This window comes from Vicia villosa, unplaced genomic scaffold, assembly GCF_029867415.1.
Source record: "Vicia villosa cultivar HV-30 ecotype Madison, WI unplaced genomic scaffold, Vvil1.0 ctg.001190F_1_1, whole genome shotgun sequence".
Classification (NCBI taxonomy): domain Eukaryota; kingdom Viridiplantae; phylum Streptophyta; class Magnoliopsida; order Fabales; family Fabaceae; genus Vicia; species Vicia villosa.
The window spans coordinates 56,787-80,443 of record NW_026705527.1 but is presented as its reverse complement, the minus strand read 5'-3'; the positions used below and the strand labels follow the sequence as shown (position 1 = coordinate 80,443).

The 23,657-nt window shown below is 30.1% G+C and overlaps 3 protein-coding genes across 3 annotated transcripts; 1 reads left to right on the top strand and 2 right to left on the bottom strand.

Moving 5' to 3' along the window:
* Window positions 1-2,880: 2,880 nt before the first annotated feature.
* LOC131633933 (uncharacterized) lies at window positions 2,881-5,168 on the top strand. The gene is made up of 3 exons (XM_058904612.1): window positions 2,881-3,227; window positions 3,596-4,469; window positions 4,821-5,168. Exons 1-3 carry the CDS (start codon window positions 2,881-2,883, stop codon window positions 5,166-5,168), a joined length of 1,569 nt encoding a protein of 522 aa, XP_058760595.1.
* An 881-nt stretch (window positions 5,169-6,049) lies between these two features.
* Window positions 6,050-7,024, bottom strand: LOC131633932 (uncharacterized). The gene has a single exon (XM_058904610.1). The coding sequence runs from the start codon at window positions 7,022-7,024 to the stop codon at window positions 6,050-6,052; it is 975 nt and encodes a 324-aa protein (XP_058760593.1).
* A 10,875-nt stretch (window positions 7,025-17,899) lies between these two features.
* Window positions 17,900-18,874, bottom strand: LOC131633931 (uncharacterized). Its single transcript, XM_058904609.1, has one exon. It carries the CDS (start codon window positions 18,872-18,874, stop codon window positions 17,900-17,902), a length of 975 nt encoding a protein of 324 aa, XP_058760592.1.
* Window positions 18,875-23,657: the final 4,783 nt, after the last annotated feature.

Sequence of the window (23,657 nt, the reverse complement as noted above, 5' to 3'; positions counted from 1 at the left end):
TGGAGTTCTTAAACCTCGAATCCGTACCTGTGTTCTTTAGCCTTTCCTGTTGCACCGTTATGAAAGCCTCCATAGGATATGCGAAAATTTCCACCTTCTCTCCTAAGTTTATGACATCTCTCATTTTTTTCTCACTACCTTGGAGTTTCTGATTTTTAAACATTGTTCATCAAAACAAAGAGGAGCTTGGTTCGCATCTTCTTCTTCAGGATTGGTGTCTTTTTTCTCCCTAATATTGGATAAAACAAATTCATCCGTGGGCCCCCCTCTCTATCAACTTAACGTTATCGTTTGCAAACGTGGCATTAAGAGAATTTGTCTTTACTAATAAACTTCTATTATCAGAAATCAGCGGGCCCACCTCAGACAAACCTTTCTGTCCACGCGCCCCTACTTCAACGTTAACAACCAAGTTTTCTTGTACAACACCCTCAGGCCCCACTACCTTTTCCACTTCTTTCTTGAAAGGCGTAAAAGATGCAAAACCGATAGAACAAGGAACCAAAGAGATGAAACCGCTGGATATACTGTCAGAATTAGACTGTGACAGATGCTTCACAAAAGAATTTCCCTTATTCATGCAACAAACCACATCTCCCTCTTCGTCCTTTGGGTAACCACTAATATCCTTTGGTTTCGAACTGTTTTCCCTTTTTCCCTTTGGTCTCCCCCGGCCTTTTTCAACCTCCCTTGACCGACCAAAATCTCTCTCCTCGCCGTCCTTTACTATTTCTTCCTCTCCACCACTCTTAGCGACCGACAACCGGAATCCTCCATCCTGATCCGATGAGCTCTCCATATCATACTCTGATTCACTACTAGTTGAAGACTCCTCTCCGTTACTAACCGACATCTCCTCATTCACTATTATGTTCAACCTTATACCATCCACACACGCTACTAGCTTACAATTGATAGGTCCCATGAGTTCCATGAAGATCAAGAGTCTAAAGACATCCAATCTATCACTCTTCATCTCCAGAACATCGCCGTTTGCCAAGACTCCAATATCAGATAGCATAGAGTCGCAAAATCTTCTGTTGCGAGCAAAGCATGGAATTTCATAAATTGAGACCCAAGTTGCTCTCACACACTCAGCGTCTGCCTTCCTCCACCTCCTAACCTCCTTGAAAAGACTGTCCTTCCAATCTCCGGCGTCCTAAAGCAGAGTCTCGAGATCTCCTTCTATTGTTTCCTCCAACAGACACAAGTTTGGACCCAAAGGTGTAGCCACCACAGAAAAAACCTTCTTCAAGCAAGCTTTTACTCACCCCATAAGCTAAACCTAGCTTCTTAGCGACGCCCATCATAGCCTTCTCAAAACGTTTACAATCATCAGGTAGAGATTTGAAAAAGAGCGTATTGCTAATGACCTCCTTATTACTAGTGTTGCCCGTATTACCCTCTTCACCCACAACAGTCTTATTTTTCATAACATCAACAAAGGATTTATTGAACCCAGGTTTATGAACACCAAGTCCCGAACTAAACTTGGTTCCTCCCCTATCTACTCCCTTAGATTTAGTATCCCTTCTGATGGACCCTGCAAATTTGGAACTTCCCCCGGCTCCGGTGCTAACATCAGTCTTCCTTCTCTCAAACTTTGTAACATTAGCTTTCAACTTTCTCCCTTCTAACCAGAGGTTGTCAATATTAATCTCCAACAATCTAACATTCTCAACATTCACAAATCTAACAAATCCATACCTTTCACCCCTCCAATCCTTTTTAGGTGGTATAACAATTTCGTCAACCTGACCTAACTCCTTGAACTCAAAAAACAAGTCTTTGGCTCTCCATCTTGAGTCAAAATCGGTGAAGAAGTGGGAAATTAAAACCCCCCGTTCCTCCTTCATTTGCGTTCCTCATGATGTCCCATTTGTCTCCTTTAAAAAAGTTTCCTTCCCATTCCGAGAACCTTCATCCATCCTCATGCAATCGACTTTGACGTTTGTCCCATGAGAATAGATTACAAAAAACTATTTCATATCAACACTAATACTTTGAACTGAAATGAATAATGTTCATATTATGCAAGGGCATTGGTTTAAGGATATAAAATAATTAAAACTAAAAAGAGGAAATATATATATATATATATATATATATATATATATATATATATAGAGAGAGAGAGAGAGAGAGAGAGAGAGAGAGAGAGAGAGAGAGAGAGAGAGAGGAGGGATATATTGACTCCAAGAGTAAGTGCTGAACACTTACTCCAAATCTTAACTGTTGATCTTCATTAATCTAACGGTTTTAATTGATCATTAAATTTAATTATTTTTGGAAATTTTTTTTATAAAAAAAATTAATTAAAGCCGTTAGATTAATGATAATCAATGGTTAAGATTTGGAGTAAGTGTTCAACACTTACTCTTGGAGTCAATATATCCCTCCTCATATATATATGGTACACTATATATATGAGTACACTATATATAAGGTATAAATTTTGAATTATTTAATAGAAAAGACTTAAAGTTTAATAAAGCCTAATTTGACTCGGTCGATTCTCATTCATAAGTGGATAAAGTTGGTGAATTGATATTTGTTAATTGAGTTAGATGAATATAAGCTATTGGTCTACAATTTAATTTTTAATAACGATATTTATGTGTATTTTCTCATAACGCGATTATTTTTTCGACCTGTTCCAGAAGAAGCCAAGTTCTCGTCCATGTTGAGTCCCGCTGGGGGAACTTCAGAAATCCTAATTTTCTGGAGCTTCATCCCGAGGTCTTCAGTGGCCTCACTAGTTTTCTCCGTAAGACCCTCAGTAGTCTTTGACTCGAAGGGACCTTCAACTTCAGTATGGTGGAAATCTTTACGGCTAGCTGCTCGTGGTTAGATAACGGTGTTTTTCCGCCAAGTCTAAATATGACCAACATTACACTCATTCCGAAAGGAGAGACACAAACTTCTCTGAAAGACTGGAGACTGATAACTTTGTGCAACGTTCTGTATAAGGTGATTGCCAAAGTCCTTGCAAATCGCCTAAAGAAAGTCTTATTCAAATGCATCTCAGATAACCAATCGGCTTTCGTCTCTGGAAGATCAATTCTGGATAATGCTATGGCAGCCATTGAGGTGGTACATCATATGAAGACTAAAACAAAGGGTAAGATTGGTGAGATAGCTCTAAAACTTGATATTAGTAAAGCTTACGACAAGATTGATTGGGATTATATTAGGGATTTCCTTATCACCATGGGTTTCAGTCAAAAGTGGGTAAGATGGATTATAATGTGTGTGGAAACGGTTGACTATTCGGTGAATTTGAATGGTAACACGGTTGGTCCTATAGTCCCTGGCAGGGGGTTGCGGCAAGGGTTCCCCTTATCTCCATATTTATTTATCCTATGTTCTAAGGGTCTCACATCACTTATAAAATAGGCAGAAGCAAGGGGAGATATTCATGGCATTAAAATTTTCAAGAACACCCCTATCATATCCCATCTTCTTTTCGCCGATGATTGTTTTCTTTTCTTCAAAGCTGCACCTAATAAAGCATCTATGATGAAGAATATTTTAGCCACCTATGAAGAAGCTTCTGTTCAAACTATCATCTTGAAAAATCGGAACTATTTTGTAGCAGAAATGTTGGGGCTGATGTTAAAGCTGTGTTGGCTGCAACATTAGGAGTTCAACAAGTGTTAGGTACGGATAAGTACCTTGGTGTCCCGTCCATGATCGGTAGAAGTAAAAAAGCAACAATCAAGTACATAAAAGATAGGATATGGAAAAAGATCAACTCTTGGAGTAGTAGGTGCCTATCTCAAGCAGTAAGAGAAACTCTTATTAAATCTGAACTGCAAGCTATCCCTTCTTATATTATGAATATTTTCTTGTTACCATCATCTTTAAGTGATGAAATTGAGAAAATGATGAATTCATTTTGGCGGGGGCATAATCGTGACAGGGCCAAAGGTTTTCATTGGCTTTCTTGGGATAGGCTATCTATGACTAAGAAGAATGGAGGTATGGGTTTCAAGAATCTGAGTGCTTTTAACTATGCAATGCTTGGTAAACAAGTGTGGAATCTTATGACGAAGCCAGATAGCTTAGTTACCAGGTTGTACAAGGCTAAATACTACCCCAACTGTGACTTTCTTGAATCATCAATTGGGCACAATCCGAGTTATGTATGGAGGAGCATATGGAGTTCGAAATTTGTGGTTGGAGGATGGTACAAATGGAGTGTCGGTTCGGGAGAGAGTATTCCAACGTGGGGTCAAATTTGGTTGCATGATAGTACATCGTTGATGAATCCATGGCCGAATAACCCGGTGATATCCAGACTGAAAGTTTCAGACTTGATGCAACCAAATGTCAAGCAGTGGAATACTAACCTGATTTATTCTCTTGTAGGGGAGGGACTAGCGGAGATAGTTCTCAATACTCCATTATTTGGAATGGTTCTGGAGGATAAAACTGTGTGGAAATTAGAAAGGAATGGTGATTATTCAGTGCCCAGTACTTACCGTTTTTGTATAAATAAAGCCATCGATACATCTCATCTTAGGATTGCTGAGAATTGGGATTTGATTTGAAACATTAAGACCCTTCCAAAGGTTAAAAACTTTTTGTGGCGCTTGTGCAGGAACTGTGTGCTAAATAGAATGCGCTTAATAGAAAAAGGTGTTGATTGTCCGCCTAATTGTGGTATATGTGGGGATCAGATTGAGAATAATAATCACTTATTCTTTTAGTGTCCAGAGAGTGTAGAGTGCTGGAAAAAAGTGGGTCTCTGGCCGGTGTTACAACAATTTCAAAATAATCAAATTGCTTGTGCTACTGTTGTATTCTCCATTTTGCAGGTCGCTAATCAAGAGCAACAAGCTGTATTCGCTACTACCCTGTGGAGTCTTTGGAAATGCAGAAATAATCATGTTTGGAATCAAATTGAAGACTCTCAAGATACTATCTGCAATCGTTCAATAAACCTGCTTCATGGAGGGAGAAGAGCACAACATATAAGGAATAACAATATCTCTCAATCTCAAAGTCCTATGGATCCTAAGTGGAGCAAGCCTTCGACTGGTAGTCTCAAATGCAACATAGACGCATCTTTCTCTAATAACAAGGTTGGTTTAGGTACTTGTATAAGAGATGATAAATGTTCCTTTATTGCAGCTAGAACCGAGTGGTTTTCTCCCATCACATAAGTCGTTGTCGGGGAAGCTTTAGGGCTCTTCGCATTGATTAATTGGGTGCACGAGCTTGGTTATGATAATATGGATTTTGAGATGGACGCTAAAAGCGTAGTGGATAGTGTGAATAGTCAATAATCTAACTATATAGATTGTGGTGCTATTATTCGGGAGTGTAAACGCTTATTAGGTGAATGTTTTAAGAACTCTCATGTTAAGTTCACTAGGAGACAAGCTAATAAAGTTGCTCACACATTAGCTCGGGCGGCTCCAAAATTTGCTAGTTTCCATAGTTTTACTGATGTACCGACACGTATCCAGAACCTTATTACTATTTAAATTGAAATAAATTAAGAGTTTTACCGTAAAAAAAAAAAATTATGAATCCCATTAAATGTATACGAGATCCACATTATTTAATGTAATTGTGTATGCGGTAGACAACATCTAAAACTAAAAAAAATTAATATTTACGGATTCAAATTTTAAAATTGATATTCATAACTACAATGTTTGTTTAAATTATAGCTAAAATTTCTGAAATTAGAATGACAACCCAAAGATCAATACTAATTAAATGTTTATTATCAATTAAATTTTTTGAATTCTTTTCAAGATCAATTTAATAATCAAACCGGTTCAAAATTGTAATCATGCATAACTCATTACTCTTATTTGATAACAATTCCAAAAATTAAAATTGAAAAATAGGAATAAAAATTGATTGAAATATTTAAAATAAAACGTCTTTATTATCTTAAAAAAAATCTTAAATGCAATACTCATACATCCTTAACTTGAGCAATGTAACAGAATTGAATAAACTATGTTTTTTACTTAACTAAACAAAGAAAAAAATTAAAATAAAACAAAATAACATATTTTAATTGAACTTGTCATTTCCATTGAAACGGTGGAATAACCCATACTGCAGGTGGATTTTCTTTAAACCAATGATAAAAAGGACAATGTTGACTACATTTTTTTTCTTTTACATTGTAGATTTTCATATCAAATGGTCCATGAGGGTAAGGTGGCGTGTCTCCGTAAAAGTCATTTGTATAATAAATTGAATCCTTTTGAAGATGATTAGAAAAATATGAAGCTGACACAGCAACAGAATCACTATCACCCACAAATAAGACATTGTCTCCTAAACTATCAATTTTTAACATTTGTATAAGTTCACCTGTTTGAAGATCCAATTCCAAATTATATACTTCGAATCTTTTTGTACCACTACTAGGCTCAATATTATCTTCATCATCTTCGTCACCGTGATACCCAATAAATTTTCTTACAAGCCATAAGTCTCCTTCCAATGATTTTACAAGATAAGCTCGATGAGCATAATCATCCCCTTTCAAAGAAACAATTTTGGGAATTACCCTTCCATCCTTTAAATAAGACAAATCAAAAGAGACAATGTTATTCCATAGTCCCACCGCATAGACCAAGCCTTTGTAGAATATAACATCATTAAAGAGACGATGAATATCATCAATATAAGTCCAATTCTTTTGTCCAGCTTTTAAAAAAGCAAGACATTTCCGCATATTGTAAATGGCTACAACTACATAATCATGTGGCTTAAATGTAGGATTGGTAGATAGAACAACCTTATGCACATCATACTCATAACTTTTTCTTCTGTACATATCCATGAAGTAGATGGGTGGTAAAGTGATGGATACGGCATCCTTAAAAGGATTGAGGAGTTTTATAAGAGTAACTTTAGAACTAGAATCTACCTTGGCTAGCCAACCATGACTTGAACCACAAAGCCTCTTGTTATAAGGTACTGGGAGTTTGAACTTGTAAGAAGTTTTGGATGAAATTCCGTATAAACTTTTCTTGGTTGCTTTCCACATATTTTTTTTGCACTTCTTTTTTGTGGGAATCATAAGCATGGGCAATACATTATTTTGTATTTGTCGATTTTGATAATTAAACTTTGCAATGGAATACCAATTCTTGCATACGGCACTGAAATAGATGTGATCTATACGTTCCACTAATTTATCAAAAATTAAACTTAAAGGAAGTGCTTCTAAGTTTCCCCAATCTATCTCCTCCATAAACAATATTTAGAACTATAAGAAAAGAGAGAGAAAGTGAGAAAAAAAGAGTAGCTTTAAACAATAAAAAAATCAGTACATTGTTGTTGCTATCCGATATATTTATATTAAAAATTCCAATTTTTGTTATCTTAGCATGACAAGAAATTAGGGATTTTGTTAGAGAAAATCTTTGAAGTTGTTAAGGATTTCGATATTTTGGTCAATCACATTAATGCATCTGAATCAAATATTCCAATAAAAAGGGGTTTGCTGCCGTTTGTCATGTTAATAGTACTAAGAATTTCATTTCAAATATTCCAATAAAAAGGGGTTTGCTGCCGTTTGTCATGTTAATAGTACTAAGAATTTCATTTTAAAGATACAAAATAAATATTTTTTTAAACTAGTAATTACGTTTTAGATTTAGTAAAATAATATATTTAATTATTTATTTTCAAATATTATTTTTTCACTTTTATTCTAATTCATTTTTTCAAATAAAATTGTAGAATTATTTCTAAATAAAATAAAATTGTAGATATTTTATTCTCATTTTGCTCTATTTTCTGTTGAGGGGTCAAAAGATAATTGATTAAAAAGCATCTTAATCATTAATACGTAGGACTCACATAAAAATAAGAATTGAGTTACTACTTGAAACTCACATACAATCTTGAGTATATAAGTTGAGCTAGAAAATGGCCTCCATATATGAGCTTCAATAAGTTGAGCTTCAATAAGTTGAGCTAGAATTTTAAAATTCAATATTAATTAATCAATAATTTTATATAAACACAATTTTCTTATAATATAAATTAAAGTGATCAAATCCAAACTAATTCAAATAAAGACAGCAACTCAATTTTAAAAACATCGAAAAAACTACAACAATAAAAAACTGAATAATTTTGGATGTGTTTGAATTTTTCTTCTTCCTAAAAACGACTTGTATTGGACCGAATTTAAATTGATTTTCAAAAACTGATACAACCGAACTGAACCATATTCATATACTTTAACACTAAATTATTTTTAGAGTGAAGACCCATTTTGGTCCCTCACAACAATCACATATCCTAAATTAGTCTCTCACAAAAAAAAGAGTCCACTTTAATCTCTTACAAAATTTAACCGGACCATATTAGTCCTTCTATTAATATTTTTTCAAATCAGTTTTTTTCCTACTTTTAAACCGTGACTGGACTGCCACGTTGTATTTTTTTTATTTTTTAAATATTAAACCGTGACTGTCACGTTGTATTTTATTTTTTATTTTTCATTTTTTAAATACTAAATTAATTTTTAATTTTTAATTTCATCTTTTAACAATTATAATTTCATCTTTTAACAATTATAATTTCATAATATCCAAAAAGTCAAAATTGTATCTTATAAGGAATTGAACCCAAGACTTTTAAATAATATCTTAAATTTTTACCACTAGGGCAATATGCATTCATGACAAATAATTTCGAAGAATTGTAATAAAATAATTCTGAATTTAAAATAAAAATTACAAAATTTGTACCAATGGGGTTTCGAACCTAAGTCCGATAAATGATAATCACTTTACAACTAAACAAATCAATTTCTATTTCTTCATGATAAATACTTAACTAAATAATTCTGAATAAACATTTACTTATTTCAAATAACACACAAATGAATATTTACTAATTTCAAATAATACACGAATTAAAAATAAATTTTATAAAATGTAAATCCTATTTCAAACTAGTTCAAATTAAATAACAATTAGTTAATTTTATAGTAATTCAAATTGTTAAAATATTTAATTAATTTAAATTAAATAATTAATTTTTAAAATTATTTAGTTAATTCAAACTAAAAAGTAATTAATTAGTTTAACAGTAATTCAATTAAATATTCATTTATTTATTTTATTTGATTAATTATATTTAGGTTTTATATTTTATTAATTTTATTTTTAAATTTTTGTATTATTTAAATTTTTATTAACTAAAGTGACTATCATTTAAGTTGAACGTATATGGGTTTAATACCTTATTAGTACAAATTTTAACTTTTTGGTTTAAAATTCATAATTATTTAATATTACTAAAAATCATAGGAAATATTTGTCATGAATGTACATTGGACTATTGGTAAAGACTTAAAATATTGGTTAAAGATCCTGGGTTCAATTCCATATAAAAATAATTTTTGCTTTTTTGATATTATTAATTCAAAATTGTTTAAAAATAAAAATTATAATTAAAAATCAATTTAGTATTTAAAAAATAAAAGCCAACATGGCAGTCCATTCACGATTTAAAAGTATAAAAAAACCCGATTTGAAAAAAATATTAACAGAAGGACTAATATGGTCCGGTTTTATACTCGATTTGAAAAAAATATTAACAGAAGGACTAATATGGTCCGGTTAAATTTTGTAAGGGATTGAATCAAGTCCTTTTTTGTGAGGGACTAATTTAGGTTATGTAATTTTTGTGAGAGACTAAAATGAGTCTTCACTCTTATTTTTATTAGAACGATATATTACGCCAACTTATTGTTCATTCATAATTTTTTTTTTAGTACTATTTATTGATTTAATTTATCTACTAATTTTTAATATTATTTGTTTGTAATTTTAATTTTTAAAATATTTGTACAAGATAAAAAAGGATATACACTGATAGTGTAAAATAATTTTACAACGTCAACCAATCACATTCATAATAAGTGTCGAATCACAATGTTATTTTAAAAAAAGTTATGTGACAAGATGATTGATGAATCTCAATTGGATGACAGTGTAAAATTATTTTACACTGTTAACACATTATCCTCTTTGTACATTACTCTAAACTTATTATTTTATAGTATTTTTATAATAATAATATTTATAAGTCATTATAATTTGTAGTTTTAAGATCCAAACATCGATCAAATTAATGTGCATGAAATTCAATTGTATTGGATCAAATTTCTTTAACCAGTGATTCATATCGAACCAAATCAAAAATATTTTTTTGATTGTTATATAAAGTTAAAGATACAATAAGAAGTCCAACCGTAAACACTATCGGGTATTTTGAAAAATCTGATAAAAACATAGACTTTGAAAAATCCGGTAATATATTGAAAAAATCCAATAAAAATGCAAAGACTTTTTTTAAAAAATTCAATAAAAAATTATATATATTTTTTGAAAAATCTAGTAAAAAGCTCATAGAATTTTGAAAAATTTGGCAAAACTCATATGTTATTTTAAAAATATGGTAAAAAATCATAAATATTTGAAAAATTCGGTAAAATTTTATAGATTTTTATCTAGTATTATTTTTGTATATTAAATAGAAAGTTCTTATTCAAATTTGATGAACTTTGTTGTTATTTGATAACGCATAAATGACTAAATACAAAATTATGTTGTCATCAATATGGGGAGGTTATTAACGGCCTTCATCTTAGGGAAATTTCCAAGGGTTCCGCTTTTCCAACTTTGCCTTTAACAAATCCAGAGTATAATGGTGATTCCAAACCGGAACAAAAAGCACAGACATAACATAGCACATTGTTGACCCTACTAACAACGAAGTAATATTGTGGTTAATCTTGATTTTACTGTAATTTTAGAAATCTTGATTTTACAGTATTTTCAAAACAATCGATTTTGCTGTATTTTCAAAAACTCAATTTAGCTGTATTTTAGGAAAAACTCAATCTTTACTTTATTTTCAAAAATGAAGATTTTACAGTATTTTTAAAAAACTCAATCTTACTATATTTTCAAAAAAAACTTGATTTTACTGTATTTTCAAAAAACATAATTTTAATGTATTTTAAAAAAAAAACATGATTTTACTGTATTTTAGGAGAAACACGATTCTATCGTAATTGGGAAAAAAACACTTTATTTTATTGTTTTTTAGAAAAACTCCTTTTTTAGAATCGAGTTTTTCCTAAAATACAGTAAAATCAATTTTTTGAAATTACAATAAAATCAAATATTTTGAAAATACTGCAAAATTGAGTTTTTGTTAAAAAATACAATAAGAGTTTTTCTAAAAATACAATAGAATTGTTTTTCTAATTACAGTAAAATCTAGTCTTTCTAAAAATACATTAAAATCATGTTTTTTTTTTGAAAATACATTAAAATTAGGTTTTTTGAAAATACAATAAAATCAAGTTTTTTGAAAATTTAGTAAGATCGAGTTTTTTGAAATTACAGTAAAATCAAGTTTCTTTAAAATACACTGAAATCAAGTTTTTTTTTTTTAAATTTAGTTTTTCCTAAAATACAGTTAAATCGGGGGTTTTATAAAAATACAGTAAAATCTCATTTTTCTAAAAATACATTAAAAAAAGAGTGTCTGTGTAGAGATTGTGGATGATTGTTGATGAAAAATGAGGGTGGACAATCTCTTATTTATTGACTGAAATTAGGTTAAAATCAATCCTAAATAAGAAAATAATCCAACCAAGCAGGATTCATACCCGTGACCTAAACTGTTTGCAAGCCTTTCCTTCTTATCAATTGTGTTATGTTATTTATTTGAAATAAAAAGTCAATTAAAAGTATACGAAGCATAGACAAAGGTTTTTCTATTTATTAAAATATAAATAATTTAAGAGGTGCGGGAAAAATAATTCAATTTTAAAAATAATTTAGAATAGCTTGAAAAGTGCGGGAAAATTTTGGAGTACAACAGACATTCTTTGTGATATATACATGCTTTGTGATATTATTCCATGATGTTAAAGGTGAATTCTTAAAATTTGAATTATTTTGAAAAAGGGGAAATAAAATATATCGATTTTACTACAACATTTTTATTTGAATTGCTTTGATGGTAAAGTTACATTCTTATTTATTTGAATTGCTTTGATGGTAAAGTTACCTCCTTTGTAAAATGCTTTGAAAACAACAAACATTTTTAGTATTTTAATAAATAATTAAATGTGTTAAATAAGATGGAATCATATGATTGGTTGGAGGTACACTATCCAACTTTTTGGGATGGGTAGAGAAGTTGTCCCCTAAAAATAAAGGAAGTTCATCATATAAGACCCCCGAATGACCTCTGCTAAGTTTCCTAGACTCTGAGAAGGTTGGAGGCATTTCTAACGAATTGTTCCCCTGAGTAATCATCGCTACTATAGGACAATTTAACGTCTCACGAATTTTAATTGACAAGGAAGTTCATGTGATATCCTCTACTCCTCTCTGTCTGAAAAAATGGGTATGGAGACCATATGATGGCTCGAATTTATGAGCGCTCAATGGAACTACCACTTATCCTTAGGGTTACGTAGAGCTAATGTCATTTGTAGGAGAAGACAATGATATATGATCCATAAACAATCAGTTCATATTCATCCCATGAAAGATCCATTATAAATTCATCTCGGGTAGGCCTTTCACCGCAGCGTTAGATGTCATAGCTTCACGCGTGCAGTTAAGACTCAAGTACCACAACCTTCATGGAGAACCAACCATTTTGCACGCCGACTCTGAAGCATCCAAAGAGATCCACCATGCACTCCAAATGGGCCATGGAGAAGGTACAACTATGGAAATCAACATGATCTCCCTCATATGGAAGCTATCAAGCATGAACCCTTGCATACCCTGATGTGGCTAAGGAGGGAAAAAACTGACAACAATATAAGAGGCTGAAAACCATTCGGTCATATTTCATATTTTACGTCTACATGCTACATATATAAATGTGTAAACTTTTATGTAGCATATCTAAATGATTGTTCACTAAGACAACGTGTACAACTTAACGCAACACGCTCGCAAATGAAACATAGATACACAACCTCTCAAAAAATTTAAGATTATTTACGCTTCAAGAAAATATTATTTACCTCACTTTATATAACAACAAATTGTAAATAGCGGGGTTCAACGATAAACTCGGGAGCTCCTTGGCTCTCAGTCAGCTCAAAATCATGATTGACAGAAATACAATGAAAAACCAAAAATCAAGGATAAAGAATGTAAATAATATATCTATTAACAAAGTATTGTTTACAAGCCAACGCGCGAAAAAAGAGGGGACAATAGGCTATTTGAGAATGGAGACGATCCTCTCTTCCAAGAGTATCTGACCTGGCCGGATCTGCTCCCTCAAAAAAACCAGTGGATAGTGAAAATGTTCCACTTATTGCAACGCATTTTCAAAGGACTTTGCAACTACCTCAAGGCTCACATAAGCACATTCTTTCAATTTTTGGATCAGAGAAGTGTTTTGGCTGCAAAGGAACTCCAATTTCTTCTGAGAGGAATCAAGAGGCTTAGTATTTCTCTCCATAATTCTCGACAGATACATCACCTGACTACCCTCGGAACCAGGAAAATTTAATGGTGCTAGAACTTTCTATATCTCCTGCAAAGAGGAAGAAATTTTAAGCAGGACAACATTGAGTATAATAAAGAGCTTGAATAGTTATCAACTATCCACTATTTTCAGACACCATCCACTATAATAACTAAATAAAATATAATATAAAATAATTACTCCGTTCTTTAGTTTTAAATTTTTTTTTTAAATTTATTAAATAATTAATATATATGATTTATTATATATACATTACTTAGCTAATAAATTTTAATTTTTTTTTATAATAAGAATTGAAAAAGTACATTATTTAGCTAATTAATATATATGATTTATTATATAAAAATATTTAAATCTAATAAAAAACCTGCGTATCACCTCCTTAATATGTTATGCACCACAATCCAGGCATCCACCGTATCAACATAGAAACTCATTTTTCATTTTTCAAGTCTTGTTATAATACTTTTTTCCAATGTATACTAAGGGTCTGTTTGGTAAAAATAGCGGTTGACTGATAAGCTAGCTTATAGCTTATAGCTTATGACTGATGGCTGATAACTGGTGACTTATAGCTTATAGCGGATGGTTGAGACTGATAGCTTATAAGCTAATTGAAGTGTTTGGTAAAATTAGCGGTTCAATTAACTTATAAATGTAAAATGACATAAAAGATATTTAATATATATTTATTTTATTTTAAATTAAAATAAATTACAAGGGTTAAAAATGAATTTTAATTAAAATAATAAGGATAAAAAAGGAAGAAAAAATGATAAGCTATAAGACATAAGCTAAAACGCTATTTGAAATAGCGTCTGGAAAATAAGCTATAAGCTAATAAAATAAGCTATAAGCTCGTGATGAAAAGATCGTTACCAAACAAGTCTAAATTATCATATGAGCTTATAAGACATAAGACATAAGCTATAAGCTCAAAAACTTGACTACCAAACAGAGCCTAAATGTTTGAACTAAGACTTGTGTTATTTAAGGGTATTCTTTATTGGGTATAAAGAAATTAAGAGTCTAGAAAGGCTTAGAAAAGGTAGAGACGTCAACTTATCTCCGTTAGCGAGGATTCCTGTGGGAATTCCCTGTTTGGAGCCCCAAAGACGGGGAATTTCTCCCGCAGGGATGGGGAATAAAATCTCCCCGGAGGCACTTCGGGGATGGGGGTGGTGTAAATATCCTCGTCCTGCCTAAAATAGCATAATGTCTTTAATTTATATATAATTTTAAATTATTATGTAAGTTTATTTATCTTTTCATATAATTAATCTTATACATAAATTTAAAATATATATGTATTTTTCTTAGTTTGAAATTTTGGTGGTCATGACACTTAATATTATAGATTAAATGTTGTTAAAACAATATATTTATCATAAAGAGATAATTTCTAAATTTCTTGTGGTTAATTTTTGAAGCTTTTACTATTAATTTGAATTAAAATAAAAAAACATGTTTATGCATGACCGCATGAACTTTGGGGACCCGCGGGGACGAGGATGAGGGACAAAATCCCCCCGTAGCGGGGGTGGGGAATATATTCGAGGGCAGGATTGTGGTGGGAATATATCCCCCGCTGTCATACCCTAATTTTGACCCCCCTGAGATGTCACATCTCCATAAATTTCATCAACTCAAGACAAGTACCCAGGGCAGTCATTTGTTTACCAAATACTCAGTCAAGGGTGTCCAAGGACAAGAAGCTCAGGCAAAGGATCAATCAATAAGAAAATGAGCTCCAATACAATCATAGGACTCAAAGTGATTCATCCATCCACCTATGATGATCAGACACCAGTCATCAAGACTCAGGCTTGTTTAGGTTACCAAAATAGGGATTTGAGCCCATCAAGGACTAAAATCAGGGCCCATATTTGGGAAACCCTAAAAAGCTCCAGGGCATCAATCAAAGTGTTTAATCATCCTCAAATGATCCCTATGTCAATATCCAATGGGCATTGTACTTCAATTCAGAGGCCACAGTTAGGGGTGTGCATGGATCAATAACCAAACCAAATTGAACTATATATATGGTTTGGTTTGGATCTTAAAACTATTTTACTAAAACCTGTTTATTTTTTTAAAACCGGTTTACATATGGTTTGGTTTGGTTCTAAACCGGTTTTTCACAAAAACCAGTTTTAACAAAAAACCGGTTTTAAACCGGTTCTCTCAAAACCAGTTTTTAATCATGCGAATCTATTTTCAATCACGAAGAAAAAAACAAAATAAAGAAAACAAAAATGGATAGTCAGGAGCAACTGAAACATAAAATCTAGTGTTTAACAATTGAAATTTGTGATAGTAGCAAAAGAGAAGAGAGAGTTGAGCGAAAGAGAAGAGAGTTGAGAGTCTCAAATTGGGTACCCAATAAGCTGATCCAAATTGATTATTGGTTCATGATTTTTTTTTGGTTTTGATAAATGGGCCATCGGTTCTAAAATTTTACTTTGGACTGGGTTTTTAAATATGGTTTAATTTGGATATAGATTTGGTTTATGGTTACCGGTTTTTTTGCACACCCCTAGCCACAGTCATCAATTCCATCTGGTCTACAATTAGGGTTTTTGGCCTAATTCACCTAGATAGTTGACTTTTAATCAGGACATGGCTCCACAACTCAAACCATGATTCCAATACCTCAAATACTTCAATATAATCCATTCATTTAATTCATTTAAGAAGGAGGGCTTGATTCATCACAAAAGCCCAATATCTCACTTCATCTAGAAAAAGTCAACTGTATAAGATCACCTTTGACTTTTAAGATTTTGGATCAAACCATGACTTTTAAGGATCAATATCATCAACATATGATTATTGAAGTCATTTGACCAAATAAAATCAAGAAAATCCATCAAGGATCAAAAAGTCAACAAAAGTCAAAATTAGGGTTTTTCAAGGGTATTTTGGGAATTCAAAATTTTGCTTACACGCTCAAAAATCTCCCAACATAAAAGTTGTAGATCTTGCCAAATAAAAAAACTCTTCACATTGGATCTTTTTACAAAAGGTCAATCATTTGAGAGTGTAGAGTGCTGGAAAAAAGTGGGTCTCTGGCCGGTGTTACAACAATTTCAAAATAATCAAATTGCTTGTGCTACTGTTGTATTCTCCATTTTGCAGGTCGCTAATCAAGAGCAACAAGCTGTATTCGCTACTACCCTGTGGAGTCTTTGGAAATGCAGAAATAATCATGTTTGGAATCAAATTGAAGACTCTCAAGATACTATCTGCAATCGTTCAATAAACCTGCTTCATGGAGGGAGAAGAGCACAACATATAAGGAATAACAATATCTCTCAATCTCAAAGTCCTATGGATCCTAAGTGGAGCAAGCCTTCGACTGGTAGTCTCAAATGCAACATAGACGCATCTTTCTCTAATAACAAGGTTGGTTTAGGTACTTGTATAAGAGATGATAAATGTTCCTTTATTGCAGCTAGAACCGAGTGGTTTTCTCCCATCACATAAGTCGTTGTCGGGGAAGCTTTAGGGCTCTTCGCATTGATTAATTGGGTGCACGAGCTTGGTTATGATAATATGGATTTTGAGATGGACGCTAAAAGCGTAGTGGATAGTGTGAATAGTCAATAATCTAACTATATAGATTGTGGTGCTATTATTCGGGAGTGTAAACGCTTATTAGGTGAATGTTTTAAGAACTCTCATGTTAAGTTCACTAGGAGACAAGCTAATAAAGTTGCTCACACATTAGCTCGGGCGGCTCCAAAATTTGCTAGTTTCCATAGTTTTACTGATGTACCGACACGTATCCAGAACCTTATTACTATTTAAATTGAAATAAATTAAGAGTTTTACCGTAAAAAAAAAAATTATGAATCCCATTAAATGTATACGAGATCCACATTATTTAATGTAATTGTGTATGCGGTAGACAACATCTAAAACTAAAAAAAATTAATATTTACGGATTCAAATTTTAAAATTGATATTCATAACTACAATGTTTGTTTAAATTATAGCTAAAATTTCTGAAATTAGAATGACAACCCAAAGATCAATACTAATTAAATGTTTATTATCAATTAAATTTTTTGAATTCTTTTCAAGATCAATTTAATAATCAAACCGGTTCAAAATTGTAATCATGCATAACTCATTACTCTTATTGAATAACAATTCCAAAAATTAAAATTGAAAAATAGGAATAAAAATTGATTGAAATATTTAAAATAAAACGTCTTTATTAACTTAAAAAAAATCTTAAATGCAATACTCATACATCCTTAACTTGAGCAATGCAACAGAATTGAATAAACTATGTTTTTTACTTAACTAAACAAAGAAAAAAATTAAAATAAAACAAAATAACATATTTTAATTGAACTTGTCATTTCCATTGAAACGGTGGAATAACCCATACTGCAGGTGGATTTTCTTTAAACCAATGATAAAAAGGACAATGTTGACTAAATTTTTTTTCTTTTACATTGTAGATTTTCATATCAAATGGTCCATGAGGGTAAGGTGGCGTGTCTCCGTAAAAGTCATTTGTATAATAAATTGAATCCTTTTGAAGATGATTAGAAAAATATGAAGCTGACACAGCAACAGAATCACTATCACCCACAAATAAGACATTGTCTCCTAAACTATCAATTTTTAACATTTGTATAAGTTCACCTGTTTGAAGATCCAATTCCAAATTATATACTTCGAATCTTTTTGTACCACTACTAGGCTCAATATTATCTTCATCATCTTCGTCACCGTGATACCCAATAAATTTTCTTACAAGCCATAAGTCTCCTTCCAATGATTTTACAAGATAAGCTCGATGAGCATAATCATCCCCTTTCAAAGAAACAATTTTGGGAATTACCCTTCCTTCCTTTAAATAAGACAAATCAAAAGAGACAATGTTATTCCATAGTCCCACCGCATAGACCAAGCCTTTGTAGAATATAACATCATTAAAGAGACGATGAATATCATCAATATAAGTCCAATTCTTTTGTCCAGCTTTTAAAAAAGCAAGACATTTCCGCATATTGTAAATGGCTACAACTACATAATCATGTGGCTTAAATGTAGGATTGGTAGATAGAACAACCTTATGCACATCATACTCATAACTTTTTCTTCTGTACATATCCATGAAGTAGATGGGTGGTAAAGTGATGGATACGGCATCCTTAAAAGGATTGAGGAGTTTTATAAGAGTAACTTTAGAACTAGAATCTACCTTGGCTAGCCAACCATGACTTGAACCACAAAGCCTCTTGTTATAAGGTACTGGGAGTTTGAACTTGTAAGAAGTTTTGGATGAAATTCCGTATAAACTTTTCTTGGTTGCTTTCCACATATTTTTTTTGCACTTCTTTTTTGTGGGAATCATAAGCATGGGCAATACATTATTTTGTATTTGTCGATTTTGATAATTAAACTTTGCAATGGAATACCAATTCTTGCATACGGCACTGAAATAGATGTGATCTATACGTTCCACTAATTTATCAAAAATTAAACTTAAAGGAAGTGCTTCTAAGTTTCCCCAATCTATCTCCTCCATAAACAATATTTAGAACTATAAGAAAAGAGAGAGAAAGTGAGAAAAAAAGAGTAGCTTTAAACAATAAAAAAATCAGTACATTGTTGTTGCTATCCGATATATTTATATTAAAAATTCCAATTTTTGTTATCTTAGCATGACAAGAAATTAGGGATTTTGTTAGAGAAAATCTTTGAAGTTGTTAAGGATTTCGATATTTTGGTCAATCACATTAATGCATCTGAATCAAATATTCCAATAAAAAGGGGTTTGCTGCCGTTTGTCATGTTAATAGTACTAAGAATTTCATTTCAAATATTCCAATAAAAAGGGGTTTGCTGCCGTTTGTCATGTTAATAGTACTAAGAATTTCATTTTAAAGATACAAAATAAATATTTTTTTAAACTAGTAATTACGTTTTAGATTTAGTAAAATAATATATTTAATTATTTATTTTCAAATATTATTTTTTCACTTTTATTCTAATTCATTTTTTCAAATAAAATTGTAGAATTATTTCTAAATAAAATAAAATTGTAGATATTTTATTCTCATTTTGCTCTATTTTCTGTTGAGGGGTCAAAAGATAATTGATTAAAAAGCATCTTAATCATTAATACGTAGGACTCACATAAAAATAAGAATTGAGTTACTACTTGAAACTCACATACAATCTTGAGTATATAAGTTGAGCTAGAAAATGGCCTCCATATATGAGCTTCAATAAGTTGAGCTTCAATAAGTTGAGCTAGAATTTTAAAATTCAATATTAATTAATCAATAATTTTATATAAACACAATTTTCTTATAATATAAATTAAAGTGATCAAATCCAAACTAATTCAAATAAAGACAGCAACTCAATTTTAAAAACATCGAAAAAACTACAACAATAAAAAACTGAATAATTTTGGATGTGTTTGAATTTTTCTTCTTCCTAAAAACGACTTGTATTGGACCGAATTTAAATTGATTTTCAAAAACTGATACAACCGAACTGAACCATATTCATATACTTTAACACTAAATTATTTTTAGAGTGAAGACCCATTTTGGTCCCTCACAACAATCACATGTCCTAAATTAGTCTCTCACAAAAAAAAGAGTCCACTTTAATCTCTTACAAAATTTAACCGGACCATATTAGTCCTTCTATTAATATTTTTTCAAATCAGTTTTTTTCCTACTTTTAAACCGTGACTGGACTGCCACGTTGTATTTTTTTTATTTTTTAAATATTAAACCGTGACTGTCACGTTGTATTTTATTTTTTATTTTTCATTTTTTAAATACTAAATTAATTTTTAATTTTTAATTTCATCTTTTAACAATTATAATTTCATCTTTTAACAATTATAATTTCATAATATCCAAAAAGTCAAAATTGTATCTTATAAGGAATTGAACCCAAGACTTTTAAATAATATCTTAAATTTTTACCACTAGGGCAATATGCATTCATGACAAATAATTTCGAAGAATTGTAATAAAATAATTCTGAATTTAAAATAAAAATTACAAAATTTGTACCAATGGGGTTTCGAACCTAAGTCCGATAAATGATAATCACTTTACAACTAAACAAATCAATTTCTATTTCTTCATGATAAATACTTAACTAAATAATTCTGAATAAACATTTACTTATTTCAAATAACACACAAATGAATATTTACTAATTTCAAATAATACACGAATTAAAAATAAATTTTATAAAATGTAAATCCTATTTCAAACTAGTTCAAATTAAATAACAATTAGTTAATTTTATAGTAATTCAAATTGTTAAAATATTTAATTAATTTAAATTAAATAATTAATTTTTAAAGTTATTTAGTTAATTCAAACTAAAAAGTAATTAATTAGTTTAACAGTAATTCAATTAAATATTCATTTATTTATTTTATTTGATTAATTATATTTAGGTTTTATATTTTATTAATTTTATTTTTAAATTTTTGTATTATTTAAATTTTTATTAACTAAAGTGACTATCATTTAAGTTGAACGTATATGGGTTTAATACCTTATTAGTACAAATTTTAACTTTTTGGTTTAAAATTCATAATTATTTAATATTACTAAAAATCATAGGAAATATTTGTCATGAATATACATTGGACTATTGGTAAAGACTTAAAATATTGGTTAAAGATCCTGGGTTCAATTCCATATAAAAATAATTTTTGCTTTTTTGATATTATTAATTCAAAATTGTTTAAAAATAAAAATTATAATTAAAAATCAATTTAGTATTTAAAAAATAAAAGCCAACATGGCAGTCCATTCACGATTTAAAAGTATAAAAAAACCCGATTTGAAAAAAATATTAACAGAAGGACTAATATGGTCCGGTTTTATACTCGATTTGAAAAAAATATTAACAGAAGGACTAATATGGTCCGGTTAAATTTTGTAAGGGATTGAATCAAGTCCTTTTTTGTGAGGGACTAATTTAGGTTATGTAATTTTTGTGAGAGACTAAAATGAGTCTTCACTCTTATTTTTATTAGAACGATATATTACGCCAACTTATTGTTCATTCATAATTTTTTTTTAGTACTATTTATTGATTTAATTTATCTACTAATTTTTAATATTATTTGTTTGTAATTTTAATTTTTAAAATATTTGTACAAGATAAAAAAGGATATACACTGATAGTGTAAAATAATTTTACAACGTCAACCAATCACATTCATAATAAGTGTCGAATCACAATGTTATTTTAAAAAAAGTTATGTGACAAGATGATTGATGAATCTCAATTGGATGACAGTGTAAAATTATTTTACACTGTTAACACATTATCCTCTTTGTACATTACTCTAAACTTATTATTTTATAGTATTTTTATAATAATAATATTTATAAGTCATTATAATTTGTAGTTTTAAGATCCAAACATCGATCAAATTAATGTGCATGAAATTCAATTGTATTGGATCAAATTTCTTTAACCAGTGATTCATATCGAACCAAATCAAAAATATTTTTTTGATTGTTATATAAAGTTAAAGATACAATAAGAAGTCCAACCGTAAACACTATCGGGTATTTTGAAAAATCTGATAAAAACATAGACTTTGAAAAATCCGGTAATATATTGAAAAAATCCAATAAAAATGCAAAGACTTTTTTTAAAAAATTCAATAAAAAATTATATATATTTTTTGAAAAATCTAGTAAAAAGCTCATAGAATTTTGAAAAATTTGGCAAAACTCATATGTTATTTTAAAAATATGGTAAAAAATCATAAATATTTGAAAAATTCGGTAAAATTTTATAGATTTTTATCTAGTATTATTTTTGTATATTAAATAGAAAGTTCTTATTCAAATTTGATGAACTTTGTTGTTATTTGATAACGCATAAATGACTAAATACAAAATTATGTTGTCATCAATATGGGGAGGTTATTAACGGCCTTCATCTTAGGGAAATTTCCAAGGGTTCCGCTTTTCCAACTTTGCCTTTAACAAATCCAGAGTATAATGGTGATTCCAAACCGGAACAAAAAGCACAGACATAACATAGCACATTGTTGACCCTACTAACAACGAAGTAATATTGTGGTTAATCTTGATTTTACTGTAATTTTAGAAATCTTGATTTTACAGTATTTTCAAAACAATCGATTTTGCTGTATTTTCAAAAACTCAATTTAGCTGTATTTTAGGAAAAACTCAATCTTTACTTTATTTTCAAAAATGAAGATTTTACAGTATTTTTAAAAAACTCAATCTTACTATATTTTCAAAAAAAACTTGATTTTACTGTATTTTCAAAAAACATAATTTTAATGTATTTTCAAAAAAAAAAAACATGATTTTACTGTATTTTAGGAGAAACACGATTCTATCGTAATTGGGAAAAAAACACTTTATTTTATTGTTTTTTAGAAAAACTCCTTTTTTAGAATCGAGTTTTTCCTAAAATACAGTAAAATCAATTTTTTGAAATTACAATAAAATCAAATATTTTGAAAATACTGCAAAATTGAGTTTTTGTTAAAAAATACAATAAGAGTTTTTCTAAAAATACAATAGAATTGTTTTTCTAATTACAGTAAAATCTAGTCTTTCTAAAAATACATTAAAATCATGTTTTTTTTTTGAAAATACATTAAAATTAGGTTTTTTGAAAATACAATAAAATCAAGTTTTTTGAAAATTTAGTAAGATCGAGTTTTTTGAAATTACAGTAAAATCAAGTTTCTTTAAAATACACTGAAATCAAGTTTTTTTTTTTTAAATTTAGTTTTTCCTAAAATACAGTTAAATCGGGGGTTTTATAAAAATACAGTAAAATCTCATTTTTCTAAAAATACATTAAAAAAAGAGTGTCTGTGTAGAGATTGTGGATGATTGTTGATGAAAAATGAGGGTGGACAATCTCTTATTTATTGACTGAAATTAGGTTAAAATCAATCCTAAATAAGAAAATAATCCAACCAAGCAGGATTCATACCCGTGACCTAAACTGTTTGCAAGCCTTTCCTTCTTATCAATTGTGTTATGTTATTTATTTGAAATAAAAAGTCAATTAAAAGTATATGAAGCATAGACAAAGGTTTTTCTATTTATTAAAATATA

What these genes read in the sequence shown, in the direction of transcription:
- LOC131633933 (XM_058904612.1), top strand. Translation starts at nt 2,881, where the DNA reads ATGACCAACATTACACTCATTCCGAAAGGAGAGACACAAACTTCTCTG. An exon ending in ACCATGGGTTTCAGTCAAAA is followed by an intron (nt 3,228 to 3,595) that starts GTGGGTAAGATG and finishes ACTATTTTGTAG; the next exon opens with CAGAAATGTTGGGGCTGATG. An exon ending in AAAGGAATGGTGATTATTCA is followed by an intron (nt 4,470 to 4,820) that starts GTGCCCAGTACT and finishes TCCATTTTGCAG; the next exon opens with GTCGCTAATCAAGAGCAACA.
- LOC131633932 (XM_058904610.1), bottom strand. Translation starts at nt 7,024, where the DNA reads ATGTGGAAAGCAACCAAGAAAAGTTTATACGGAATTTCATCCAAAACT.
- LOC131633931 (XM_058904609.1), bottom strand. Translation starts at nt 18,874, where the DNA reads ATGTGGAAAGCAACCAAGAAAAGTTTATACGGAATTTCATCCAAAACT.